The sequence below is a fragment of the Poecilia mexicana genome, unplaced genomic scaffold (assembly GCF_051168715.1).
Source record: "Poecilia mexicana isolate PSO_F unplaced genomic scaffold, ASM5116871v1 scaffold_13, whole genome shotgun sequence".
Classification (NCBI taxonomy): Eukaryota; Metazoa; Chordata; class Actinopteri; order Cyprinodontiformes; family Poeciliidae; genus Poecilia; species Poecilia mexicana.
Window position 1 is genome coordinate 2,966,425 of NW_028263382.1, and position 22,564 is coordinate 2,988,988.

At 41.0% G+C, this 22,564-nt stretch overlaps 1 protein-coding gene across 1 annotated transcript in view; it reads left to right on the plus strand.

The window, feature by feature from the left end:
* a2m1 (alpha-2-macroglobulin 1) overlaps positions 1-22,564 on the plus strand; it is a 30,175-nt gene that overhangs the window by 4,104 nt on the left and 3,507 nt on the right. Inside the window, exons 3-31 of the mRNA XM_015001486.2 lie at positions 913-1,069; positions 2,025-2,077; positions 3,193-3,213; positions 3,664-3,832; positions 3,915-3,999; positions 4,512-4,632; positions 5,685-5,799; positions 5,879-5,988; positions 6,352-6,507; positions 6,813-7,049; positions 7,244-7,307; positions 8,233-8,378; positions 8,476-8,625; positions 8,739-8,972; positions 9,644-9,716; positions 9,798-9,936; positions 11,089-11,314; positions 11,401-11,527; positions 13,482-13,603; positions 14,669-14,720; positions 14,856-14,939; positions 15,056-15,232; positions 15,565-15,646; positions 17,684-17,840; positions 20,268-20,342; positions 20,579-20,744; positions 21,447-21,643; positions 21,718-21,933; positions 22,440-22,558. Of these exons, the coding sequence (XP_014856972.2) occupies positions 913-1,069; positions 2,025-2,077; positions 3,193-3,213; positions 3,664-3,832; positions 3,915-3,999; positions 4,512-4,632; positions 5,685-5,799; positions 5,879-5,988; positions 6,352-6,507; positions 6,813-7,049; positions 7,244-7,307; positions 8,233-8,378; positions 8,476-8,625; positions 8,739-8,972; positions 9,644-9,716; positions 9,798-9,936; positions 11,089-11,314; positions 11,401-11,527; positions 13,482-13,603; positions 14,669-14,720; positions 14,856-14,939; positions 15,056-15,232; positions 15,565-15,646; positions 17,684-17,840; positions 20,268-20,342; positions 20,579-20,744; positions 21,447-21,643; positions 21,718-21,933; positions 22,440-22,558 (3,830 nt within the window). The remainder of the gene's footprint in view (positions 1-912; positions 1,070-2,024; positions 2,078-3,192; positions 3,214-3,663; positions 3,833-3,914; positions 4,000-4,511; positions 4,633-5,684; positions 5,800-5,878; positions 5,989-6,351; positions 6,508-6,812; positions 7,050-7,243; positions 7,308-8,232; positions 8,379-8,475; positions 8,626-8,738; positions 8,973-9,643; positions 9,717-9,797; positions 9,937-11,088; positions 11,315-11,400; positions 11,528-13,481; positions 13,604-14,668; positions 14,721-14,855; positions 14,940-15,055; positions 15,233-15,564; positions 15,647-17,683; positions 17,841-20,267; positions 20,343-20,578; positions 20,745-21,446; positions 21,644-21,717; positions 21,934-22,439; positions 22,559-22,564) is intronic.

Sequence of the window (22,564 nt, forward strand, 5' to 3'; positions counted from 1 at the left end):
CCAGAGGATTAGCCTTCTACCTGCATTCTTCTGAAGAACACCTCCTGTCCTGTACCCTCAGCATGCACACATGTGGAAAAAAAATCCCCTTGAAACACTTTCCTGGAAGAAGTTTCAGTTCCCCGTTACGCAATAGCAGCTTTACTGGCAAGCGAAGGCACACAGTGAACAAGTTTTCTAATTAAATTGTTGGGACAGATCCGTTTTTTTTAGCTTATGAAGCTCAATTTACTCTGCTTTCATGCAGTTATTATCCTGTGTTTTCCAAGGCACACCTATTCCCCGCATTCTTTCCCTTTCAGATTTTATCATATTACAACCAAAATGTTTTTGTAATGTGAAACTGATTTTCTTGGGATTTTATGTGACGGACCAACACAAAGTAATGACTCAGTTGTGAAGTGGAGGGAAAATGATCAAATCTATAAAGGTTAAATAATTGTGAAACCTCCTTTACACTGACGCCCTCAAAAATATCCAGTGCGACCAACTGGTTTCAGAAGTAGACTCTACCTACAGGGTCTAAAAAAGTATTCAGCCCCTTGGATGTGTTATCCTTTTTATTGCTTTTACGAATCGATCATCAACAACAACAACAAAATTGAATTATGTCAAAGTGAAAGCTGATTTCTACTAAATGACAGTGAAATAATATTTCACGCAAAACAAGCGATTGTATAAATATTCACCCCCTTGTAGTTTCCTTTGGCTGCAATCCCAGCAGTGGTTGTGTCAACACAACCACATTTTGTTGATTCTGATTGATTTGTAAAAGCAATAAGAGAGTAAACCTGCCAAATGTGTGATTACCTCTTAAGGCACCGTAAAGCCCAATAAAACACATCAACGTTTGTAATTGATATTGAATGTCTCAAAACTGATTGGATGTTGTATTACTTCGTGGCGTTGCAGGTGCCAGCTGTACCGATCAGGACGGTAGCAGTCATCCAGGTGACCCTGGCGGGTGAGGGCGCCTCCATGAACAAGAAGACCAAAATCGTCATCGAGCCGCCCGGCTTCATCCACATTGTGCAGACTGACAAACCCATATACAAACCTGGACAGACCGGTGGGTGTCTAATGTCGTGCCGTGCTGGATGTGTGGAAGCTCTGAAGCTTTCAGCTGGATGCTGGATTTAGCAATATTCAGCTTTTGTCTCTGCACTGCTTAGCAATTCAGCTGCACCAGCATAATTTTGGGCTATTTTGTTGCATCTGCATAACGCTGAGCCATCACTTAGCAAGTTTGGGAATTTTTCTAAATGCACAGAACCACTGTTTCCTCAACAGTTCTCATTCGAAGGGGTTTGGATGAACTTTAAATTTAATCAAGGCTTTAAAATTAATCCAAAAAAAGAGAAACCATTCATTTTCTTAATCACTTCCCCATTTCTCATTTCTTTGGCTTTATTAGAAGAAATGATCTTGTACCACAAGATTCTTTTTCAGTCTGGAAGCATGGACTTTACGTCTTTATGTTTGAACAAGTATGGCGAGAGAGCAGATATTATTCTTTATGCTCCTTTACATTCATGATTTCTTTTGTTGTTTGAACTATTCATATTCATTAAGTGAATGAAATAAAAAATAAAAACAGGAGCATGGAAAATATTTGGATTTCCAGACTTTACTCAGCCCATCTTCTTTCTAGTGGCGCCCCTAAAACGTTAATAAGGGTGTAAGGGTGGCCAGTACAGGTCAGGAAATATTAAAAAAGAAAAAAAGTATCTTATGTGTTTATTGGGTTTTACATTTATGTCTTGTTTGAAGAAGTTTTTTAAAAATTATTTTAAAGGCTAAAGCAGACAAACTACTCAAAGGATTCCTTTAACTATTTGTTTGTTTTTATTTTATTAGAAGATACTCCACCTTTTCTTTTTAATTAGAATAATATCATTAGATTATACACATCATTTGTGTTTATTCTCGTCTCAAAATAAAATGTGTTGTATAATCTTTGTTCTATTTATACCCTCAGTTTGCTGTTTTGCTCATATCTAACATTTCTTTCTTCTCTTTTTAAGTCAAATTCCGGATTGTCTCTTTGGATTCCAGTTTCATCCCTGTGGTTCGAGTGGTATATTCTATTTTTATTATTATTATTATTATTTTTGTTATGCCGCTCATCTCGTCACTGTTCTGCAGCCGTGTGAAACGTGTTGGGGTTACGGCGAGTAAACTCGGTAATGGGCTGTGATTTCTTGCGAGCAGTCGGCGAACGCGAGCAGCGGGGTCTATTTTGGTTCAGGCAGAGTGGGAGGCGGAAGCAGGGCTGTTTGTTGCTTTTGGAAGACGATGTGGGCGTGAAGCAGAGTGTGGAGTGGTGCGATAAACACGCTGTCAGAGTTCATTTGGCGCACACCGCGCGTGACCTAAACATCTGAATCAATACGGGCACAGGCTTTTTTTTTTTTTTCTCCCCGTTTCTAATGAGGGAGATGAGAACATGGCAGCGTGCTGTGAACATGAAATTCCTATTTCCATAAGTCCAATTAGATGGAAATGTAAAGACGTCATCCCTTCACTCATACAGGATGCAGGTTTTATGAATTTACCTTTTTTTTTTTCATGTCTTCAAAATATCATCAGAGTGGAGAGAAAAGCATGGGTCTGTAAATAACTAATAATCTAAAACAGGAAACATTTTTTAGATGTTCTGGATAGTTTGGGCCTAAACTTGTGATGATTGCACTCAAAACTTCTCCTCGCGCTTTAGGTTTTGTGAATACATTAGGTATCTTTTTCTAAACAAATATTTTGACTACAAAAGGTAAACTAAATGAGTTTTAGTTTCCTTTTGAATTATAATGTTTCAACGTTGTCTGTACCTTTTTAATTATTGTTCTGTTTGCTGTACACTGCTGTTCTTCTTGTCCAGGTATCCCTTGGAAAAAAGGGATTTCCTGGATTCTATTATTATGTTACTTGATTTTTTTCTTTTCAATTTAACCATTGGTTTAGATATTTATATTGGGGAAATAAATCAAATAACACTTTTTCCAATCCTGGTTTTGGATTTGATGAAGAAAAATCCAATTATCAAAGCATGCATGGACCCATAACTGTACAGTATTTGCCAGAGGAGAGGAACCCCTTTCAGCTGAGATTGATATAGTCTGGAGAATTGCTCTAAGTGTGTTTTATGCACCTCCTCTTGACTTCAACTAAATTTTTTTCTTTCTTTCTTTTTAGTACAAAGAGGTGGTACTCCAGGTAAGAACTCAAATATTTCCATGCTGACATGTCTGCTGAAGTCTGCAGTTTTTCCCTGAGGAGTTTTGCCTGCAGGAAAAAGGAAAGAGGCAATAAAAATACAGAAATGCAGCAGGTCTGGCTGATGTTAAAACTCGTGGATCTCTTTAACTTTTGACTGTAACAGGTCTCACAGTGAGGCGGTATTTAGGGTTAGAAAGATCATAGTTTGTGGGAAAATCCCCAACATCCCTAACACTCAGTTAAACATAACCTCAGTAAAACATGATAGTAGAGGCAAATATTTTTAGAAATGTAAAATAAAAACACTTGTCAGCTCAAATTTTCACCAACTAATGGTAAATTATAATGCAGCATTTAATTTACATAAAAAAACAAAACAAAACAAAAAACATGAGGTCAAGTATTTACACTATGTAGGATTAGTATTAATGAAATTCCTGTGTGTAGGATCCCAATTCAAACCGCATCGCCCAGTGGCTGAATCAGACGATTGGTGGCGGCATCCTGGACCTGTCACACGCCTCCATCCCCGAGGCCGCTCAGGGAACTTACACCATCAGCGTTGTGACAGACAAAGAGGAGGAGATCTCCCACACATTCGACATCAAGGAGTACGGTGAGTTTTTCAGGAGATCTGGAGCAACAGAAGGGCTGATGGAGCTACAGTTTGTTTTTCCATTGGTTTCATTTTGTTGCAGTTTTGCCTAAGTTTGAGGTAAAAGTGGATCTGCCCAGTGTGATCACCATCCTGGACACAACAACCACATTCAAGATTTGTGGAAAGTGAGTGACAGCTAAGTGCCAACCTGCAATATGCATGTTTTCTTGTTTGCTCAAATACATTTTGTTAAATGAAACACGTGACAATACTATCCCAAAATCCCAAACTTCTTAAACTCAGGCTAACGTCGGCTTCTGGGGAGGTTGTCCATTAAAAAAAAATAAAAATCTGAACTGTAATGCACACGACTTCAGCATGTTATGACACTTGATTTATTTCTAACTAAGGTTTTTGGTTCTTGTTCTTTTAGAATTCAGACTTAGAAAGCTAGGGTCTCTTTAACAACAATGACCTTAAAATCCAACATGACTGCTGCACATAGAAAACAATATATGTTAAAAAGTTTGGTCATTGTGGTTCTGGCCTATTAAAATGCCACACTGTAGAAGCTAGAGGCAGAAAAGTTTCTCAGGCAACAGATGAAACACTTGAAATCTCAATTTTCATCTTATTTGTGCATTTAGTGGCTGACTAAATTGTTTCTTTATCATTATATTTTGTCTTTTGTCTGCAGATATACTTATGGGAAACCTGTTCTTGGTAGAGTTAAGGCCGAGTTTTGTAGGAAATACTTTCTGTTTTTCTGGCGTTCAGAAGAGCCAGACAATGACATTTGCAAGAACTTTGATTTGACTGTGAGTATTCCAGAGGAAATGGACTAGAATCACTTCCTTTCTTTATGTTTGCTAAAGTTTAGTCTATGCACACGTGTCTTAATAAGTCTTAAATTAGTGTACCTAAAGTTAAGGCCTTAAAATGTTTTAAATGCTTTTAAATAACTTGATCTTAAATACGTTAATCATTACTACCGATTATTGTCTGCTAAAATACCATTGCTACTTAGCTAGCTAGCTTTTTTGTATTTATCTTGGGTAACTGCAAATGTGTCACTGGTTGCCTGGACGACATTCAGGCAACCAGTGACACCTAGGGTGCGTTCACACTGCAGCCTGAAGTGTCTCAATTCCGATTTTTTTGCCGGGGCCGTTCACACTGCCAGTAAATGCGACCTGTATGCGTTCTGCAGTCTGAACGGGCAAACGACCTGAAAGTGTCCCGCATGCGCAGTAGAGGGCGCAATAGCGTCAGCATTCTCGGTGTTCTGCCAACCGCCATAAATAGAAGAAGTGCTCAGTGTTTGCGGAAGTAAACATGGAGGCTAACGGTGGAGCTTAGCTTACATATTTGAAGTTGTTATCCGGTCGGAGCAACATATTAACAACTTAATCGTCATATAATCCATCATGGTTGTTGTTTTTCTTCCTACTTGCGCTTATCAGGACGCAGAATAGTGAGATTTGTTGAGCATCAGTGACGTTCAGTTCGGATGAAGGCGACCTGGACGTTAGGTCGCATTTGAATCGGATACGTATCGGATATAGGTCACATTTGAAAAAGAATCCGACCTGTGCTGTTCACACTGCCATGAAAAGATCGGATACAGGTCGTATTACGTCAAAAAAATCGGAATTGGGTCACTTCAGGCTGCAGTGTGAACGCACCCCTAGTGGCAATAAAAGTCACCTAGTGACTCACATTATACTACTTACATTCTTACATGCAATTTTCTGTTGTACATTTATGCCATGATAAATTTCATTCATATTTGTTGTAAACAGTCTTAAGTTTGAGTTGATGAAACCTGCAGAAAACCTGTAAAGTATGCCCATATTTTCTTATGTTCCAGCTGGATAAAAGTGGATGTGTCTCAGAAACTGTGAGCTTGGCAGAGTTTGCTCTAAACAAGTTCTCATATTCTGACCGTTTTGAGCTAAATGCTGAGTTGGAGGAGGATGGAACAGGTTGGCTCTCTAAGATTCCAGTATTGTTTTGGACTCTAGTTTCTACCAGGAAGTGACCCGTGTGTTTTCCACTGTATAGGGGTCGTTCTTAAAGGCTCAGGGACGGCCAGCCTAAGCAGTCAGATCAGAACTATCACCTTTGAGGATGTGCCTGGAGCATACAAGCCTGGCATACCATTTGAAGGAAAGGTAAAAAGCTCCATCAAAGACCTGCTAGCATGTTTTTGGTGTTTTGCTAATAGAGATGCAGCTAAAATTATTCAACAACCTTTGCAAAGTGGATTTATTGGCATTTTGTACATGTGGCCCACTGTGGGCCACATATGTACAAAACATGGCCCATAAAAAAAGTTAGCTTAATACAGCTGGTATCAGCTAGTTTTAGGATTACTTCTGATTTACTTCTTCATTGTCAAGATTAGTCAACCTCTTTGCCACAATCATATTCTATACTTAGTAGAGCGAACTTCTGATGTTATGACCAGTTTCTGGTGTCTTCCTTAGGAATGGTGACTAATAAACATTGTGAAAACCTTTCTTTCATTTTTGCAGATCAAGCTGGTCGGCCCAGACAGTCAACCTGTTGCCAATGAGCTGCTTTATCTGTTTGTTGAAGACTCCAAGAAAATGATGCTCACGACAGACGCAAAAGGCACTGCTCAGTTTTCTCTCAACACATCTGAGTGGAAGGGCTCTGTCTCTCTCAAGGTCAGCGCACATTTTGTGGTTTGTTATTGTTTGTTGTAGAAGTGCTTCAGATGATTTAACTGGTTGAACCATTGCAGTTTTCCTTGTTGTCTGTTAGGCCAGTTGCCTGATTTGTGGGTTGACCTGTAGAAGGATCTGGAGCAACCTTCGCTGACTAATTTAGATGACAAGATTTCTGTCCCCATTTCTGAATGAAAATGCTTATTTTAACTCTTTGCTGGCCTTCACTTGAATGAACCAAGATGGCTGGATGTTGGTGTATATTTCAGTAATGGCTTAATTCAACCCTTGATCTCACTGAACAGGTTCTCACTAAGGATACGAAGGAAAACGAACCTTATGTTCCCAACTTACGGCGACCAGACTACGGATCGGCCTACCTGTTCATCTCACCTGCTTATTCCAAGAGCAATAGTTTCCTGATGCTCAAGCATATAAGCGACGGCTTCGCCTGCGACAGAGATGCAACTGTGACGGCTCAGTACATCATCCAGGGAACAGAACTGAAAGAGGGACAGACGGTCCTTAACTTCTTCTACCTGGTATGTGTCACATTGTGTTTCTGTTGCAGTAATGTTAAGAAAATGTTCCAAAATTTCTTTGTTCACCTTATTATTCAGTTCTTTCGGGGTTTTTTGTTTTACCATTATACATATCACTATACACTATAACTACAAGAGTATTAAAAAATCCCAAGTGACAGAATTTTCTCTTCTTACATTCTCTGCCTTTGTAGGTCCTGTCCAAAGGTGAAACTATGCGTCATGGTTCTGTCCCAGTGAATGTCACAACAGGAACTGGTACGAAACCAATCTAGTTTCTAAAGCATAAGCTCAGTGACAGACAATCTGTGGCACAAAAGCTGGGCATGGACTACATGCAATACATATAGTGCATGCCCAACCTTCGCTGACTGATCTAGAAGACAATAGGGTCACTGTGCTGAAGCGATGGGGAAGTTCTTTTTAGTTGGCTTTTTTGTATTTGACAGCTTTTTATGTAATTAATGTGATGAGGGGACTGGACTCCACTTCTTCACCTCCTTTTCTGTCGCTCTCCCACACACACCAAAGGTGTTCCAGTAACCTGCCTCCTTACTACTACCTTAAGTTAACCGGAACATTTATAAGCCTTCTCTTCATACAGATGAGAACAAGAGAACTGCAAAACAACAGCTCTTACTTAGAAATGAAATGATAAAGATGAGTTACAGCTTTGGATAAAATGAAGAGCCCACTGCACTGAACCTCATTGAAAAGCTCCTGGTTATTCCACTGAACTCAGTTAGAGTTCAGACATTAATATTGTTGTTTCTAAGTGAATATGATCTTGCTTTCTTTGCATTATCTGAGGTCTGAAAGTACTGCGTCTTACATTATTTCTGCAAATGCTAAATTTTTGCTTGTTATTTCAGAGACATATTGTCAGTAGTCCATAAAAGAACAATGTTCATTTTACTCAAACATAAACCTATAAAAAGTCAAATCTGAATGTTTTTTTATTTGAAAAGAAGAGGCAAACAAGGAATACAGTGTTTCTCTGATTTGTTGACCAATCAGGACATGGAATGTGGTCTGTTTTGTATTGTCATCTAGTGCTCATAACTTAGCAGGTGTTGTCTTCAGATTATTAGCAAAGAACGAAAATGTCATTTGTTATTCTCTGAAATATATCCATCTGTTTAATCATTCACATCTGTTTACGTGTGTCTGTTCGACACTACAGTCAACAAAGGGGAGCTGACCGTCAAACTGAGTGAGGTGATGGACCTCGCCCCCGTTGCCCAGGTGATTGTTTACTCTGTGATGGCCAATGGGGAGATGGTGGCAGACAGCCAGGACTTCCCCATTCAGCTCTGCCTCAGTAACAAGGTAGGAAACGCAAAGATACAGTTTTATTTTCTTTAAACCAACATATGGAGAAAACAGGATTCCACTTGTGCCTCTCTGTGATCGGTTGACTCCTCAGGTGTCCCTGAAGTTCTCGTCCGTTCAGCAGCTCCCAGCAGATCAGACCACACTGACACTGAAGGCCAACCCCAAATCCCTGTGCTCCATCAGAGCCATCGACCAGAGCGTGTTACTGCAGAGGCCAGAGCAGGAGCTCACCGTTGACTATGTATGACAACAAGCATCTCATCAAAGTGATGAGGCTGACACATTGTGATCCCCTTTGGAAAACGAAACACACTAAGGTTGAGCTCGCTCTCCTTTGGGTTCGTGTCCTGACAGATGTTTAACCAGCTGCCAGTCCAGAAGCTGTCAGGGTACGACTACGAGGTGGAAGACTTCGATCCATTCCGCTGCTTTCCCGGCCCGATCCCCAGGCCAATTCCTGAGCTCCAGCCTGTTCCTGAAGCTGAAGTCACTCCGACACCAATCGTCGACGATGTCAACGTTCGACCAAAGCGCTCGCTCTTCCTCCCTCCGTTCTATCAGAAGACAGATGTCTACAGCATTTTTAAAGTAAAGATTTATTGGAATGAGTTTCTTCTATTTTTAGGTCAGACTATCAGTTTTAACTTCTCCATCGTGTCTAGGCATTTGAATTTCCTCATCTAAATTTCTCCTCATCTTTTTTCGTTTCTCTTGATCCATTTTCAGTTCTAAGCCTGTTTGACTCTTTTTAATTTTTTAATAGCTGTGTTTCCATTGAACATATTTGTGTAATTTGACATTTCGGAAATAACTTTGCTTATTGGAAACTCAGTAATTTTGAAAAAACTGTTGCTAAAATGTTTTGGTGCTAGGATGAGATGGTGTTTTTGCCTGTATCAGAATTGGTTTATTTTGTAAAACTATGTTCAAGACGGTCACATGACTAACAACCGGATGTTGCCGTTGGTGCAAGCCATGAAGAAGAAGACGACAGGAAGTGGCAGGAAGATGATAGCGTGGCATGTTTTTATCACTTACTGCGTGAACAGACTTATTTATGTGTGATTTTAACTTCATTTCTTATTCAATGGAAACACACAATCCCATCACTTTTTAACAATCCTGTATATGAGTAATATCGTTACTCATTTAACGATAATGTCGTTACTCATATACGGTAACGATATTACAATGTGCAATAAAATGACATCGGTCATGCTGCATAATTTCTCTTTCTGTCTTTGTCTCTCCACATCTAGGACATCGGAGTCAAACTTGTGACAAACTCAGATGTGAAAAAACCTTACGACTGCTTCGTGTTCAAGTTTAACTGTATGTTTGGTCGTGTTTTGTTGTTCTGTCCATTCTTGGTGATGAAAGCAGCCACTGTTACCATTTTTAAATTTTATTTAGCAATGCCAGAGGCTCTTCCAATGGTAGATGAAGCGGGCCTGGAAGCTGATCCAGCGTCAAACAATCAAGCCGGAGTACCTAAAGAGACAATTAGAAAAAACTTCCTTGAGACCTGGATCTGGGATCTGGTCTCAGTTGGGTGAGTACTGTGGCAAAACGACTGATTGTTCTCTTTTTATTCATGTTGTTCTAGAAGTATGCTTGGCTGGACCTGTTGCCTTCAACATGGCATTGGTTAGAGGTGGAGAAGCTAGAGGTCCAGAGGGGCAGAAAAATGAGACAATCAGAACAGAGTTTCCTGAGATCTGGATCTGGGATCTTATTACTGTGGGGTAATAAGGAGAAAAGGACAACACCATGCGACCTAAAGAAAAAATCTTCATACCAATGTTTAGCTTCAATTACTCAATCAGTTTAGCTTTTAAAATGTGCTTAATGTTTTTAAACTCTTCCATATTTTTTATGCCTGATTAATTTGGTTCTGGTAATCTTAGCAAAAAGGGATTTTAAACCAGCAAGAATGGGTCCTTTTAAGATGGGTGAAGGGTGTGAGAGAAAGAGAGAGAGGGTGAGCGAGACAGAAGGGGTGAATGGTAGAGACGTCTGTGAGTCATAAGTAGGTTTAACTGTGCCTAGTGATGCACCGATCCACTTCTTTCACTTCTGATATCAATATCTGAGTGGATCAGCTGCTTTTCTAATCTCCTACAGAAAAACAGCTGAGTTAACTTGATGCTTTTTTTTTTCAACACAGTATTACAAATTAATTTGACAAAACTCTGCACTAGCCCACCACATGAGCAGCTTCACACACTTGGTCAAACATGTAAAAACAACACAACTTTACTTTGTTCAGTCAGTGCAATGAGGAGTATAACAGCTGACAAAAACGATAAGTTGAGCACATAAACCGCAACAAATTTTCTTTCAAATGGTTCAGAAAGTGCCTTTAGGAATTCGAAATTCGAAATAGAATGTAAAATTAAATAACAGAGCATGACGTCTCCAAGAACAAAACATAGAATTAGACTGAATAGATCTGCCCTTATGGATCAGGCATATTGTCACCAAGACTCAGTGTAAAATTTTTCTCAATATCGGGACTGATACAGATATTAATGTCCGATCAGTGCATCTCTATCATAGCTTGTGTGAAGGTTTTAGCTTTGTGCATTTTTACGTGTTGCTCAATCTTTCCCCAGATTTAGATTTTTATTTTCTAGTGCTTTTCTAGAAATATATAAGAACTGTTGCTTACTCTTTGAATTTCCCTGCCTGGCCCTGTGTCCAGAGACAGCGGGTCGGTGAGCCTTCAGAAGACGGTCCCTGATACCATCACCAAATGGGCAGCCAGCGCCTTCTGTGTCTCCCCTACTGGTTTCGGCGTGTCACCCAACACTGGGCTCACCGCCTTCCAGCCGTTCTTTGTCAGCCTCACCTTGCCGTACTCTGTCATCAGAGGGGAGGTGTTCACACTGAAAGCCACCATCTTCAATTACCTCTCCCAGTGCATAATGGTGGTTACTCACATTCTGACAGAGACATTTTCCTCAAGAGTACATGAGTTGTCTGGCTTATTTTAGTGTTTGGTTCTGTTTCACAGGTCAAAGTAACTCTGGCTGAGTCTGACCAGTTCACCTTCAGAGACTGTGAAGGCTGCCAGTACAGCATCTGTCTGTGTGGAGAGGAGAGCAAGACCTTCTCCTGGATTGTGACTCCAACTGTTCTAGGTACACACAGCTAAATTGGTTGCTATTCAACTAATTAGATTGTCACTGAAATGTAGGCTTGTTACAGACAACACTAAGGTCTTCTTTAGCACAGAGGACCAGAGCAAGGCTAACCACAGGAAATAAGGAAAGTCAGTGAATTTCTTTTGGAATAAACATATTTATTTATAGTTTTCCCTGGTTTAAGATTTGGGAGTCTTGCTGGACATCCAGGAATCGCTGTCCCTGGATGTGACCCCTGACCTCCAGCAATACAGATAAACATAGCACTGGCATCATCAGTGTAGCAGTGAACTTGTTAATCATGCTTTCTTGTTTCTACATGAAGCTTAGAAACAAAGAACACCATTTATAACTTCAAATAAACCCTTTTTTCGTAGCAAATTGAAATCTCTCCGATAATTATAAATTAAACTATATTTTTTTATCATTCTGCTTTCTTCTGAAGTTTCAACTATAAAGCTGCAGTAGGTAGCATGTTTTTAAAATATACTTTTTGCATATGCCTGACCCATAAGGGCAGATCTATTCAGTCTAATTCTATGTTTTGTTCTTGGAGACGTCATGCTCTGTTATTTAATTTTACATTCTATTTCGAATTCCTAAAGAGATAATCTGTGGAAGAAACAAGCTCATCTGGTTCTACAGCCATTTGCAGACATGCACCACTCCTGGTCAGAAACAACCAATCAAAGCGAGGAAGGTCTTAGCGCTGTCAATCATGTTTGTGTATATGCTGCTCACTCCTTTCCCTTCACAGCTCATAAAAGCTCAAGATTAGCAGATTGCTGCAGGTGTACAACTAAACATTCCAGGAAAACGGCTTTTTCATCATCGGTGGCTATGCTAATTAGCCTGAACATTTATAGCACGCTCCAGCGTGGCGAAGAAGCTGTAGCGCAGCAGAGAGCAAGAGGATGTGAGTAGTGCACAATGGATGATTGACAGTATCTGTCTCATAGCAAACTGCCACGACATGGTGACAGTTTTATACAAAACAGCATATTTTAAAAAAAGTTACCTACTGCAGCAATATAATAGTTCAGACTCCTGTCATGTCTATTTTTTTCTCCTGAAAATAATCCCCCTTTGTCGAGATTATCAGTCTAGATTGAAGCTGACCTGACTGATTTGTAAATAAATTCCCAATGAACTTTAGTATGGGCTCATGAACTGATCATTAAAAATCCCAGCTTGTCATAAAATGATTTCATTTTTGTTTTTCATGAATTGAAATTGTCATGTATGAACATATCAGAATGTGGGCCTTTTGGCCCTCCATAAACCACACCAGCCAGCTCTCATTACCTGGGTTCTGACATCTCACTGTTGCCATGTGTTTGCATTTCATTAAGTGAAGAGTTGACGTGCATGCTGCGTCCATCAGAACCTTCAGCTGCAGAGTGAAAGCTGGTTCTGAACAAGCTAATCACTCCTCACTGAGGGCGCCGGCGGCGGAAGCTGATGCTGTTGCTGTAGCGCAGAGGATTCCCATCAGCCTCCGTCAGGAGGGATGGAGAGGGGGTTCTGATGTATGTCAAACCGCGATCTGCTAACCCCCCCATTACCCCATTTTCCCCCAAAGCCCCCTCCCTCAGAGGAATGCTGACAATCACTTGTACTAACAAGTCAGGTAGTATCTCTGACGAAACATTCAGAAACCTCTCCCTGAGGGGCTGATCTGTACTTGTCCTCCGTGTGAAGAATTATGGGCTGTGAAGGAAGCGAGGGAGGGCATGGGAAACAGAGGTGCATGGAGACACGGAATAATAAGGCAACAAATGGGGATTAATGAGGAGGTAAACAGGAGGAGGAAGGAAAACCGAGGAAGGATGGAGGAACAGGAAGGGTAATGAGATGGGAAGCCGTCCTTCCTTTGCACATACCGTCTGACAGGTGGGAATCGATTAAACACCCCCAACGTCTGCATGTGTGTGTGTGTGTGTGCGCACAGGCGACGTGAGCCTGAGGGTCAGCGCCGAGGCTCTGAGGACCCGCGATCTGTGTGGTAACGAGGTAACCACAGTGCCAGACGTGGGCCGAATCGACACGGTGGTCCGAACACTGCTGGTGGAGGTCAGTGAATGTCAGAGCGCCCGTCACCGCGGTGACCGCAACACTTCTGCTTTTTAGCTCTAGAGTTGATGTGAACGCTGTCCGGCCAGCCTGTCCTGGGGAACAAAGAACAGTTTGGAAGATGAAAGCAGTCTTTCCAGAGCGGTGGGAGATGTTCTTCTGTTCTGATTGGACGTTTCAGATCAGAGGTCTCATAGCAACAGACAAACAGAAGCTCTGACAGGCAGCCACAGAACAAACTGATGATTATTAATGGATGTCACTAAGTGGATCTAGACAGTTCATATGTGCAATTGTTAAAAATCAGTGTGGAGGTTTTGTCCGTAGTGTAATAATCCATGTGTTAGAGATGAAACAGGTTGAAATATCTGTTTACTTATGCAGTGATTTGTTTCATACAGCTGTCAACCATTTTTTCTAAGAGCATAATGAATACATGTAATTAATACAGCGTTGCATATCAGCTGAATTTGAATTTACTATGTTTGATTTGTTCTTAATTTTTATCAAAGCTATTTCCATTTAAATAGCTGAATATTTTAATGCTCCACATTAGGGAGGCTCAGGGCTTCGCTCATCGTTTCTCCTTGCAGGAAAATGACTGGACTTTAATCAACCAATAGGAGACCTGCATCCTTCCCAGACATCTGTCAGGGTCACAGATATATTAACTGAAATTTATGGGTGTAAAAATAAGAGCAAATGTTATTAATGAGCAGCATCTTTCTGTCTTGACTAATCGTGATGGATTAATTGTTGAAATAATCATCAACTAATTAAGCTAAGTTATTGTATACCAGCTGGTAAAATCTTTACTTCTTTTAAAGTGTTTGAATAATTTCAATGTTTTAATGCATTTCTTATATTGTATAAAAAAATGCTTAAATAAACCGGTTAATCATCAGAATAAATTACTGAACTAATTGTTAGTTGCAGATGTCCTTTTTTTCTCTCCCATTTTTTTATATTGTGAAAAAATTCAGATTTTCCAGGCAGATGCAGATTCCTTGATTTTCACATTCTGAACCACGTTAGGCTTAGTATTCTCCTGTGACTCTCTGTCAGGCTGAAGGAACGCCTCAGATGAAGAGCCACAATGCCCTGCTGTGTCCTGCAGGTCAGTGTCTGCACTTCAAAGCTGGGTCTCCTGGTCTCCAGGTTTCTGTGGAGAAAATCTCTCCATGTCATTAAGCATCAGACTTTTATCAGAAAACCAGCTCACATTTCAACAAATGGCTGTTTTTGTTACCAGATGGTCCAGTGGAGAAGAAAATCTCTCTCCAGCGGCCTGAAATGTTTGTGGAGGGGTCAGTCAGAGCGTCCGTCTCTGTCCTGGGTAGGTGACACTGCACAGACCCCCTGGTGGCCCCTGGAGCGACGGGTACCTCGTCTAATAAGCAGAAATTGTGCTTAAATGTCTGACTTTTTTTCTTTTGTTTCCCTCTCTTGCAGGTGACCTGATGGGCCGGGCCCTTCAGAATCTGGACAAGCTGCTGGCCATGCCGTACGGCTGTGGGGAGCAGAACATGCTGCTGTTCGCTCCAAACATCTTCATCCTCAACTACCTGAAAAGCTCCGGTCAGCTGACCGAGGCCATCCTGGAGAAGGCCAAGCGCTTCCTGGAGAGCGGTGAGGGCACTTCACTCAATCTCTTCTCTGTCCTCTTCACCAAGAAGAGGAGGTGAAGTTGAATCAAATAAAAGACGAACAGAATAAAATATGTGAATCATTAATATTATGATAAATATGTGTTTGCATTTATAGTGGTGGTTGTAATGTAGCAAAAAGTTCAGGAGGAATCGAGCTCAGAATGTCAGAGCTAGATAAACTCTAGAGAGTTCCTCTTCCAGAACAGAAAGCCGCAAGCAGAACGCGGCTTTCTGTAGGTGGAAAAATCATTTCTGAACAAGCAGGGTTTTTTTTTAAGTATTTCTGATTCTGGTTGCTTCTCTGTGTTGTAGGATATCAGAGGGAGCTCAACTACAAGCATGACGACGGCTCCTACAGCGCCTTCGGGAACAGCGACCCCACTGGAAACACCTGGTAAGTACAATGATCTGCAGCTTTTAGTCAGGAGCTCCACAGCGGACATTTCCATATTGATTGAACAGATTAATTCATACAGTCATAATGTACACTTTATTGAAATAAGTGCTAAAATAACAAGGCGATCGTTCATAAAAATAAATCACATAGATGGGCTCCTATTTACATTCCATACAGTGAAGTTGATTGAAGTTGAGTAAACATAATTTTATTGAGTGACTCCAACACGTGTCTGATGTTTGTTTGGAGGGCAGAAACATGAAGATAGAACTGGTGTTAGACTCAAGTTGCATCATTCGAGAAGCATTTAAAACATTTATCCAAAAGGTTCGCTTTTCATATCTCTGGTTTCATGTGACAAGAGAACAAAAAAATGCAATCCAGACATGGTGGGAGGAACACACACACACACACACACACACACACACACACACACACACACACACACACACACACACACACACACACACACACACACACGCGCACATAGTTGTCTTTGCCTGCTGCCAAAAGCAAGTATCCTGATGCATTAGTTTTATTAGGAAGCTTGCAGAAAAAAATGAAGATTTTCATTTAATGGGCTTAAAGCAGAGGCTGCCTGGGGGGATTTAACGAAAAGGGGGATGGGCAGTTTTGGCAATCGGTGAATATGTGGGGGTGTATTCACCCCCCCTTTCACTCATGTGGTTGGGAGAAACTGGGGCTTAAGCATTTACTGACATTAGAGCTTAAAAAAGCTGTAAGACTGAAATGATTTAAAAGGAAATCAGTTTTCCTGCATACAGTGATTTCAGAGTTTTAGTCTCTGAATTATTCAGCTTGGTGTCCTTCTTTAAAGAAGAACAGCAAGTAAACTAGTGTTTGTGTTGGGTTCAAGGTCACCAGGTGGACCAGAACCACTCTTCACATAATGTGGCTTTAACTGTGATGAACATGGAGGAAAGCAGTGCTCCATGTTTACAGATCAGATTTAATGTAGGCTGTTCACTTGTTTACAAAAGTTTAATTGTTTTCCCAGGCTGAAACAATTAATCAGAAGTATTACAATATCCATCAACTAACTTAGTAATCAGTTGTTAACTACAGACTCTAAAACTTGCCATTTGCTGAAAGAAGAACTCCCTCACAGCAGATATTCAGCTCAAAACTGAGTAAAGAATATAAACCTTAAGATGAAAAACCTTTTTGTCTGTAAATCTGTTCTACCCTCATGTGGCAGCTTCAGTTTCACCTGATTTAAATGATGAAAAACAAAAGCAACAAAAACCTCCTAATAAGCATCGTTTGCTGCCCTTTTAATAGGTTAATCCGAATAATCAACAATGTCATAAATACATTAAAAAGATGCATTAATTTAATGAAAGCTTGATTATTTGTAGCAAAGGATGAATCTCAGCTAAAAAATACTTTTAATGTCAACATGTGAAGAGCTCAGACCTTTCTGACTGAACATCAACAATCAACTGATCTGTTTAATATTTGATTAACTGATTAATAATTGGATAGACAAAGGTGATGATAGGAGATTTTACTTACAGAGTTTCAACCAAGCGAAGCTAAACCTGCCACTGGAGGAGCTCTGGGTGACAAAAGTTTCTTTATTATGTCAAATGAAAATGGTAGATATATTTTGTAGAGTTTTGGCTTAATTAATGCTCTGACTTTATTGCTCCTTCAGCAAAATTGGCTTTTTGTTTAGTCTGTATTCTCCAGCTAACAATCATTCAATTACTAAATTAGTTGATGATCATTTTAAAAATAATAAACATCGATGTCAGAATTTCTGAATTCTGACTGCACACAGAAACTGTAGTTTCTCTGGAACTTGAAAACGGTCTATATAATTGGACCTGTATGTATAGTTTTGAACCTGTTCGCCTTGCAGAGCATCAGTGGAGTGAGCAGCGGTGTTGGACACACTGCAGTGTCCCCACAGCTTCAGCTGAGTGCTGCTGATTGAGCCGGTCCGACCTGCCGCTGCGTATCGGGGGTCATCGTCGGGCTCCTCTCTGACCTCGCGTCTGTCGTCTCCAGGCTCACTGCGTTTGTGATGAAGTCGTTTGGCGGAGCCAGAGATTACATCTACGTGGACTCACAGCACATCAAGGACGCCCGGACCTGGCTGTCCGGACTGCAGAAGAGCGACGGCTGTTTCACGTCTGTTGGGAAGCTCTTCCACAACAGCATGAAGGTACAGCTGGTCAGGAGCTCTGGACGGCAAAATACAGGCATTTAATGTAGCTATGTGAATCTGCATCCCATGGATTATTGGAAGAACAATGATGATTCATTTTAATCTCCTTTGATGTAGATGTATTGAGGTTCTTTTTGTGGGCAGATTCCAAGTTAACATGTTGCAGCAGTAAACAGAAACCCAAGCAGCAGCAGAGCACCAGGACCTGCCTTACTCTGACCTTTGGCCTTCGGTCATGACCTCTGCTTCTCTTTAGCTTTGTACTGGTTGCCACTCTGTCTCAGTCTGGCGATAATTGGAAAGTCTAAGATAAGTTGAAAGGTGCTCGTGTTAAAGATGCGGCCATGTTTCATTGAAACATGAGGTGTTGCTTTCACAACATCCCCATTTTATCACTCAAACACAGAATCCTGCATCTTGTCTTCCAGAAAGGAAACACTTCCCACGGTGGTTACGATAAGATGTAAAAACTTTTTCACAGATGGATGTCAGCTTGTTCTAACATCAAATTTAGACTTCTTACTCTTTTTAGAAAATTCTAGAAGAGTTTTAGAACATGATCATTTCTACAGCAGAAGAAAGTTTTAAAGATCAAATCTGGCTGCTTGGGGAACAAAAACACAGCTAATGTGTCGCATATTGGAAATGTTAATTCATTAATGAGAATGCAAGATAATTATTTAAGTGCGCTGACCCTGCTGTGACAACATCTGGCCACATGGTGCAGCTGTATAATGAAGTTGTCAAAGCACTAAAGGAGTTAGCAGAGCAAGAGACTTCTAGACTTCTAAACATGCATAAAAACACACACCACAGGTTTAGAAGATGTATTTTTCAAAAAGTACACCCCTACTCCTTCCATAAAATGTAAGAATTACCGTAGCAACCAGCTGCTTAATTACAGGTGAGGGTGAACACATTGTTAAGATGAAAATCAATCAGCTTGACCTTGGAGAAGCAATCTTCCTGGTGTGAGAGTTGCTGGAGGAACAATATTTCTTCCATCATTTGTCAAATTTTATTGTTTTCCCCACAATTCACTTCCATGGTATTTACTCTGCTTGTTCATTGATGTAACATTCTGGTAAAGCTAACGCACAAATACATTTATGTCCATGAATTCTAAACACGCAGAAGACAAGAAACTGGTCTGTAAAAAAACAGCAACAAAAAAACATTAAAAAGCTACAGCTATTTCTAAAAATTACATCTATTTATCTGATAAGTTTTAACATCAGATGAATAATAATAACAGACTTATCCGACATCACTGATTAGTACCTGTAGATATAATATCATAATACAGATTAGAGATGCGCCAATCAAAGATGTAAGGCTGATTTTTGATCTGTGATTGCTCTAAAGATTATATCTGCTGATACTGATTCAGATTTTTCTTAAAAAATAATTAAAAACACTAAATATTTGTTCTAGCCTGCCATGACTCTGGTCATTAGTTATTTCCATTAGCAACATAAGCAAAGTAAAACTGTGTGTGAGAGAGCTGTCACTCTAAAACAGGGTTTTACTGATCATTTTTTAAGGGGAAAAAGTGCTTAGAGTTTGATTTTTAAACCATTAGCATCGAATGTTAGCTCTTAGCATGGCTAACATTTGGAATCTGCTAGCAGTGTGTGTGTTCCTTTAAATAACGTAGTCGCACACCTTAAGGATAAAAGAATGAAACAGATTAATCCAACGTTTATACATTCAGCTTTCTTGTTAGCTACTGAACTGTCATTGTATACAGTTAGCTTGAATGTACAACAGAAATACAGAGTACACTGTAAAAAGTGATTTCCTTCATAAATGGCCTTTTAAATCTCACGTCTTCTTCTGAGTTAATTGCTAACTCATCGACAGTGAAACTGGGTTCATTTGAGTGTCCTCACTTCAGTCACAACCTCCAGCTGAAGAGAGTTGTTGTTGGCGCTTAGCTGTGGCACGTAGACAGAAAGATCAGACAAAATGTCAGTCGCTAGCTCGCTTCTGTGCATCTCTAATAACGCACCAACTTCCATGTAGGATCTTGCAGTTCTTATTTTAAAACCTGGACCTTTAGCAGGCGGACCCAGGAGTTTTATCTGTTTGGAGTTTGTATTGATTATTAACCTTAAACTAAATTTTTAAAAAGAAGCCTTTCTACTGAAGGATTTCAACTTTACTCCCTACCCACCTAAATAATTGAAAATTTAAAAAAAATTACAGTTATGGAAGATTTATGTGATGTAAAGGAGCTGTAACTGAGGTAAATATCATTACATGATTCATTTAAAAAGGATCAATTTTCTCCAAAAACATAGTTCAGGCTGGTACACAATGACTCGGATTGGTACATATTGACTCAAACTGATACATAATGGCAGATTGTTTAATGAAGGCCATGCCTCTGACCTGTTGCTGTATGATCTCGTGTTTCCACAGGGAGGAGTGAGTGACGACGTGTCGCTGACGGCTTACATCGTCGCTGCTATGCTGGAGCTGGACAGAAACGCCTTGGTCGGTTGGACGTCCTCTCTTTCTCTTTTTTGTTTCATCTTGATCAGTGTAATTTTTACTGTTATTGTTAAACCACTTTTTGCAAGATATTTAGAGAAGTTGAAGGTGATTTCAGTGTATTTCTGTCACTAAGCTGTCACAGCAGAGGGGACGGCCGCTGTCAAAGGAAAAGGAAACGGGTCAACTCCAGCTCTCAGTCTAATTGTGTCTTCTTGTGTTTGACTGCTTTGCGTCAGGACCCCGTGGTCCAGAAGGGCCTGAGTTGTCTGAAAGATGCTGTGGCTGGGGAGTTTGACAACCTGTACACCACGGCCCTGATGACCTACACCTTCAGTCTGGCTGCAGATCAGGAGATGAGGAGCAAACTCGTCACCATTCTGGACCAGAAGGCCAAGAAGGACGGTAGGAAAAGAGTGTTTTCACACCTGATAGTCCAGTAGACTGGGTTTGATTGGAGTCAAACCAACCAAACACTTTGAAAAACATGTTTATCTCCTCGCCTGTGGTGGCGCTGCACTAAGAACTACTAAAGGAAACCTCTGAAAAAGACACTGAGCTCAACTTACTGTTTCAAGAAGCATAAATATAAATAGAGTGGCATCAGATTTTAGAGATTGTAGAATTTTTCTTATGTTTTTGGCATCAGCCATTAGCTATTTGTGCTAAACTCTTTTTCTGGTTCTATTAACCCAGAATGCCCTGTGATGTAGTCCACTTCCTCCTTTTGGAGCAGTCTCTTGTCTGTTGGCATTCACACAGGCATTAGAACCAAATTACAGTTCACTTCAGACCAAAGTTCACTTTTTTGAGTTTATTGAATATCTGCCCCTCAAACAAACCAGACTTTCTGGTGTTGATGAACCTTGAGAGAACACGGGAAATCCTAGATGATGTCCTCAAAGAGTGCAAGAAGACAGAATTTAAAACAATTTGAGAGTTTCTTTCTATTAAAGAAGGTAGAATGACAAACAGAATCAAGTTGAAGATTCTCCCTCTAAGTGAGATGTCCCCACTTTATCTTGGTGGATCTATTGATGGAGACGTTGTTGGTCCGTGTTTCGTTACCTGCTGATCTTGTTGTTCCTCCTACATCCTGACTGGAAGGCGGTACTGTTCACTGGGAGCGAGTGGGATCTTCTGAGGCGGGCCTGGATGCTGTGGAAGTGGAGATGACCTCCTACGTGCTGCTGGCCCTGCTCCTCTCTCCTCCTCTGGAGGGTTTCAGTCTGGACTACACCTCTGGGATCATCCGCTGGCTCGCTCAGCAGCAGAACCCATACGGTGGCTTCTCCTCCACTCAGGTATCGTAAGCATTTCCAGTAGAACTGCAGCCCTGCAGCGGCCAGAGCTAACACCTGACTGCTCTGCCCAACAGGACACGGTCGTGGCCCTCCAGGCTCTGGCCAGGTACGCCGAAGCCACCTACAGTCCACAGGGTACGACCACGGTGACGGTGACGTCTGTGGGCGGCTTGAGGAAGGAGTTCACTGTGACGCAGAGCAACAGGCTGCTGTACCAGGAGGAAGAGCTGAGCGAGGTTCCTGGAGAGTACACCGTTAGAGCCGAGGGACACAGCTGCGTGCTGGCTCAGGTACCGCTGTGTCACACATGGGATGAGGTCCCACACTGGGGTTAAAGGTCACAAGGTTGATCTGTAGGGATGGGTTTCTGCGGTACAGACAGAGAAGCTTCTCAGACCTGACGAGAAGATGGATGAAGATAAATACAGGACAGTGAAGGGAGGAAACCTGATAGAGGATGAAGATTACTGGAGACGGAGATGGAGCTTCACCTTCCAGAGCAGCAACCTTTACCATTCGGCTCCAACTACACATCCCAACAGTCAATGCTCCGCTAAAGGCTGTTGCTATTAGCGGTGCTTTCTTTCTATTAGTTTGCTTCGTGTTGTGATCTTGTTGCCTCAGCTCGCAACTTTAAAATTGATCCAGATGGCAGCATCCATCATTGCGTCTATACAAAGTGTGATGGTAGTCACATTTAAAGACTGTTGGTGTTTGTGGTTATGTTGTGACCACATTCAGTTCAGGGCTCCGTATGTTTGACCACGTTCCATCACTGTCTGATGTTTCTCTGCAGATCTCTGCACACTACAACATCCCTCCACCTGACGACTTCTCAGCCTTCACCATCACCAAGAGCCTCGAACCCAGATGCAAACTCAGCCGGCCACAGCTCCACTTGGCTGTTCATGTCAGGTACTG